At 33.0% G+C, this 6,345-nt stretch overlaps 1 protein-coding gene across 5 annotated transcripts in view; it reads right to left on the bottom strand.

Annotated features, from left to right (window-relative positions):
• Positions 1–255: 255 nt before the first annotated feature.
• The window catches only part of CSMD3 (CUB and Sushi multiple domains 3), a 1,218,504-nt gene continuing 1,212,414 nt past the window's right edge, over positions 256–6,345 (bottom strand). For all 5 annotated transcript variants that reach the window (XM_057497816.1, XM_036876426.2, XM_057497817.1 and 2 more), the window contains 2 exons: positions 4,383–4,518; positions 256–809 (listed from right to left, as the gene is read on the bottom strand). In XM_057497816.1, coding sequence (XP_057353799.1) covers positions 650–809; positions 4,383–4,518 — 296 coding nt within the window. In that variant the 3' untranslated portion in view covers positions 256–649. The remainder of the gene's footprint in view (positions 810–4,382; positions 4,519–6,345) is intronic.

Genomic DNA, 6,345 nt, shown 5'->3' with positions numbered 1-6,345 from the left:
TCTAAAAAAAGAATAGTGTTATGATGCTGAAGAACAAAACCCAGAAAGAGTCAAATCAGAGTGGGCAATCTTATCTCTTCTGTGGCATAAATTAGCTCATAAAGACTCAGAGCATGGCTCAACCTGAAATAACCATGGAGTAAGGAAAACAATGACTCAACAAGAACAAGAAGCCTGTAAGAGTTGTGTGAAATACAGACTTGTGGGTGTAGTGTAGCTCAAAACAGTTAAAGAGAAGTCAGTGATCTATTGACTCTTGTAAGTATAGCTCTTATTTTCTACCCTATATCTTTTTTTTAAACCCAGTCCCTCTAATATAGTTTATAAAGCACAGAAATACTGATAGTGGATGCTCCTCCAATATATGCAAATAAGTTTATGTTTTAGAATAATCTCCTTTTTAAAAAAAGCAAATAAACTGTGAGTAAGCACTCTCAGAGTGCAGCCAAATTTCTGTAAAACTCTCCATGGTAAACATGAAGAAGAATTATGGTCCAGTTTATGAAAAAACACTCTTCTCTATCATTCCTCAGGAAAAGGTGACCCAGCAAGTCCTGAAAAGTGTGCTTTAATTTGTTTATCAGTGAACTAAATGTGCACTGTTTTGTGTCGATTTCCAAGCTTCTGAAGAAGGCAAGGGGTTGCCACGTTATACCATTGTGCAGACTGTGTTCAAGTTGGGATCGAATCGTACTGCCTTTCCTTCCGCTGACTTCGTATTGGTGTCGTACATGGGGTTTTCAAAAGCTGCTTGACCATTGTTATTTTCATGAACTGAACATCCTGTGTACTGTGTTTTGGGTGCAGTCCTGTTGATGAGAACATTGATTAGCTATGTGTTAACTTTTTTCTAGAAACAGTTTGAGCAGAGTAAGGCTCAAACAATATACCTGAGTTAGCATTGTAATGGGTTATATAACTTGAAAATATTAAGTGAAAAACCATAAACAATGCATCAATTTTGAACAATTTAGTTGTCACTTTTAAAACCCAAGTGACATTTTTAATCCCCATATAATACATATTTATGTATAGCACTAATATGAATAATGAAGTATAAATAAATGATACTTTTCTCATACATTTTCTCATGAAATAATCATTATGAATTAACATTTATAGTACAAGTAAATTAGGATGATGATGAATTTAAATTTTATTACTGTTCATTCATTCATACATTCATCAAATATTTACTGAGCATCTATTATGCACCAGGCATGATCCTAGGCATTGGATGTATAATTTTTTTAAAAAAGCATATAATGTCATTAATCTAGTGGAGCACATATTGTAGTGATAGAAAATAATGGATGAATTAAAAATAAAACAGAAATATTGGTAATGAAAAGTGTTTTGATGAAAAGGAAAGCAGTTGATATGACAGGAAGTGGGGACCATTTTGGAAGAGGTCATAAGGAAAAGCATCTCTAAGCAGGTACAATTTCATGTGAGATTTTAGGGACAAGAGGGAGCCAACTCTACACTAATAAAAAGGGGATTTCAGGAATAGACAGCTAATGCCATGGGCTAATTTGGGAAGGCGCTGGGAATATCTCAGAAACAAATACTCAATTTGCTTAAAAATGTTATACACTGGAGCAAATAAATTCAAAATTTTAAAGAATAAATGACTGTACTGATATTAAGTCATCAAGATAGTTTCCTAAGAGCTACTGAAAACAACATTTGCCTTTAGTTAACATAAAACACATAGATCTAGGCTGTTTAACTAATGCTAATTTCTAGACTCCTCTCCGACACCGCACTACATAATTCGCTGACATTTCTAATGGTACAAAGGCAGACTTGTCCCTACCTGTTTTTGAAACCTAATTCCTAAAAGTGATCTATCTTAAGTCTGTTTTTCAACTCCTTTTTTTTTTTAAACCAAGCACCACAAATTTCAGCTATTTATTTTATCTCAGTATTTGGCATTATATTATTTTACTATATCCTTTATGAATTTTCTGAAATTTTCTCTACACTAAAAATTCTTAGGTGATTTGTATGCCAATCTACTTCTTAAAAAAGCTATATCAAGTTCCGTTCAAAGGCATCACCTATATAGTTACATTGCTTACAACTTGCTCTTAACAGATGCATAAATTTAATGGATCATATTTCTCTCCTTTTTTCAAATTAGGTTCATAATAAAAACCAGAAGCAACATAATTTCCTTCTGACTAGGCAATAATTGTGAAGATACAAAGGAATTTCCTTTTGCTAATATTGGAAAATACTAGCCATCAAGGTTTAGAAAAGTTTACACCATCAACAAAAATTAACTTGAAATGAATCAAAGTTCTAAATATAAGAGCTAAATCTATAAAACTCTTAGGAGAAAACATAGAGGAAAATCTTCATGCCCTTGAGTGTGGCAATGCTTTCTTAGCTATGACATGACACTAAAAGCATAAGAAACAAAAAAAGTAGATAATTAAAAATGAAAAACTTTTATACATCAAAGGACACTATCAAGAGAGTGAAAATACAACCCACAGAAAGGGATAAATATTGGCAAACCATATATCTCCTAAGAGTCTAGTATCCAGAATATATAAAGAACTCTTACAATTCAATAATAGTAAGACAAACAACCAGATTAAAAAGTGGGCAAAGTACTTGAATAGGCATTTCTTCAAAGAAAATAGACAAATGGCCATCAAGCATATGACTAGGTGCTCAGTGTCATTAGTAAATAGGGAGATGCAAATAAAAACCACAATTAGATACTATCTCATGTATTAGGATGGAAAGAAGGGGGAGGGAGAGGGAATTAGGGGAAGAGAAATAGAAGAAAAAAAGAAACAAAACAACAAGTGTTGGTAAGAATGTGGAGGAAGTGGAATCCTCATACCTTGCTGGGGGAATGTGAAATGGTGCAGCTGCTGTGCAAAACAGTTGGATGATTTTCAGTAAATTAAATGTGGAATTACCATATAACCCATCAAATCCATTCTTGGGTATATATTCAGAAGAATTGAAAGAGATGTCTGAACAAAAACTTGTATACAAACATGTATGGCACTATTCACAATCGCCAAAAACTGCTATTCACAATAGCACTATTCACACATAGGAACAATCTAAGTGTCTGACAATGAATGAATGAATATATTCAAATAGACACATTTAAACATACAATAGAATATTATTCAGCCATATAAAGGAATGAAGTACTCATGTATGCTATAATATGGGTGAAACTTGGAAACATTATGTTAAGTTTAAGAAGCCAGATACAAATATCACATATTATATGATTCCATTTACATGAAACATCTAAAATAAACAAACCAATACAGGCAGAAAGCAGATTACTAGATGCCTAGTGTGGGGATGGAGGAATGGGCAATGACTGTTTAATAGGTACAGATTTTCCTTTTCGGGGGTGATGAAAATGCTCTGGAACAGGCAGTCATGGTTCCATCACATTGCAAATGTATTAAATGTCACTGAATTGTATACCTACAATTATTTAATTGCTTCTATGTTGTGTATTTTACTATAATAATAAAAAAGACTAATTTATCTTGCTTTATAAATAAACAGTTATGATTTGTATCATTTATAAAGTCTAATATTGACAAGGCCTAAACAGCTGCTAATATGAAATTATTACAAATTTATATAATATTAAATAAATCATTATTAGATAATATAGACATTTATAATAAAAACATCAGTTCTGGGGAAAATGCATTTAGGTAATATTCATTTAATTAACTGGCTATGCACATGTGTTTTTCTTGATGAAGGATGAGTCCCAATAGTGGAGAATTACATAGTAAAGCCCTTAACTAGGATTGTAGTAGACACAGTGAACAAGGACCAACTAATAATGTACATAGTCATATACTTGATATATCACAAATACAACAAACTAACTGCACAATCTAAAAGCAACAGAAGATGAAAAAGAAGATTAGAGGATTTTTACCATCCATCTGCCTAGGCAAGATCAGTCAGTATTGTTATATGAACTAAGAGATTTAGACACAAGTTTCTTCCTAGATATCTAAAGAAATTTGTCGACAGATATCACCTCTTCAATTTAACACTTAACCTAGATTTTGTATCTCTGAAGTCTCATTATGACAATGTAAAAATAGCTTATTCAATTACTTATATATCTGGAAACAGGCAAATGGAGGAAGTGTTGGAGTGAATGCTTGTGCAACTTAACAGACCAGTTTTTGTTGTGTGTTTGTTGGGGTAGTAGAGGGGCAGGCAGGGCATCAACTACTGTGGCAATATTTGGCACAGAGATTTCAACAACCAAGAAAAAAAAATTGAAGTTAGGATTTAAACTAGAGAAGTAAAAAGAATGGGAAATACAAATTTGTGAAACATTTTGTAGTTAAAATCAAGAAACTTACCTTTGTTTATAAAGATAAAATCCAAATCCTGCAAATATAAGTGCAAAAAAAGGCACAAGAATAGCAATGGCCACAGAACTACTATTTGTACCATGAGGTTGATTTGAAGAATTTGAACCTTCTGACATATTCAGTCCTATAAACAAAATATACACGATAAATATAAAATCAACTCTATTTTTTAGTAATTCATTTTTTTTATAAATTAATTTCTTCCTTTCTCAAGATGACTAATTGATAATGAACATAGTACATAAAAATAATTCCTGAAACTCCTTCAACTCACTTCCACACAATTTTTCACAGTGTCTACTATGCAAAAGCTATTTTTCCAGGAAAAAAATACAGAATAACAAATAAGCCGTCTCAGAACTGAAACATTACACAATAGTGGTAAGAATACAGAGACATAAATAAGTGTATTCGTCAAGCATGAATTAATAATTAATGTGCTTCAGGAAGGGAAGGAGTAATTCCACTTGGTGTAAGTAGGGATGTTTTCTGGAGGATATACAATGCAAGCTTGGCTCTAAAGAATCAGTAGAACAACAAATGGATGAGGAAGCCGAACCATTATAAGCCTAGAAACAGGAAGGTGAGTGGCATATTCAGGGGATATGGCAAGCATTAGGCATATCTGTGTGGAAATGACGTGGGTGGGAGGGAGTAGAAAGCTAAAACGATCAATTTTGGCTAGGCTCTGAAAGGACATATGTATTATTCTAAAGAACCTAAACTTATTACCCACCCACAGTGAAGGCAACTGAAGTCCTTTAGAAATAAAAGGCCTGTTGATAAGTTACATGATTTAGCATAGTGACTAGGGTGGGATGGATTTGAGCAAGTTCAGAACGGAAGAAGGAGTGCGAAGGTTGTAGCAAGATATAATTTAACCCGGGTAACAGTGGGAATTAGGATGTGAATTAGAGCACTAGGAATATCATGAAAAGACAGATTTAGGGGAGCATTTGCTAAAATCAACAGAACTTGTTTTGAGAGGATAAAAGGGAAGGCACCGTGAGAAAAGAAGCATTCCGTCCGCTTGGGGCTGAGGAAACGCCCAAGGCATTAGCACAGTTAGGGAGTAAGAAAAATCGGGTTTGTCAGTGTGTTGGCACAGTGACAGGGAAAAAGGAACAACTAACAGTTCTTTCTCAGAAAGACATAGCTCCTTTTTTATAGGTCCTGTTTTAGACATGTAGTGTTTGAGATACTTTGGGGAATAGTATGTGAAAACATCTTGCATTCAATTGCACAACTATATTACTATGGTACTGTGGCAATGAATGTTTTATCTTATTTATAAAATGAACACAATTTTTGGAAAGGCATCTGAAATGATATCATATTATTATTGTTCATTTAGAGACTTAGTCTAGGTTAAAAAATGTCCACACCTTATTCTATACCTTATTTTTCCAGAGACTCAGAATATTTATGTAAGAGTTCAAAGTAACAGAATTATCAAGATAAATGTTAAATAGCATTTTTTACTGCCTGAACTTATTCCTTATGTATCAATACCACAATGTAATAATGGGAGATAGTATACCTTAGGAAAATTTTATATCAAAAGCTATGTTAATAGATACATTCAAGCAAGACCATTAAGTGTTTACTCACATTTTAGAAGAGTTGGAAATAAGGACAAAACCTTGTGCTTCCCACCACAAACAACTGTATATCTAAATAGTACAAAGCCCCATAAAGGGTCCCATTCCTCAAAGTTATTTTGCTTTTCCACATCCTACGAGTTTTTCAAAGTGCCACTACATTTTCTGAGGTGTAAGAAAATTGCAACAATATTCAAACTGAGGAGAAGTATTACAGTTTTTGTGAGATAAAAGGAAATAATTTACAGTTTAATATTTTCTTTTATATCCATATCATTTTCCTCCTTTTTACTTGCTTAAGGGCAAGACAGTTTGTCAAAATTATTAGAAATGTGATTAAAAAAACCAAA

The sequence above is a fragment of the Manis pentadactyla genome, chromosome 3, assembly GCF_030020395.1.
Source record: "Manis pentadactyla isolate mManPen7 chromosome 3, mManPen7.hap1, whole genome shotgun sequence".
Taxonomy (NCBI): domain Eukaryota; kingdom Metazoa; phylum Chordata; class Mammalia; order Pholidota; family Manidae; genus Manis; species Manis pentadactyla.
The sequence above is the reverse complement of the archived record's forward strand: the minus strand, read 5'-3'. Positions and strand labels throughout refer to the sequence as shown.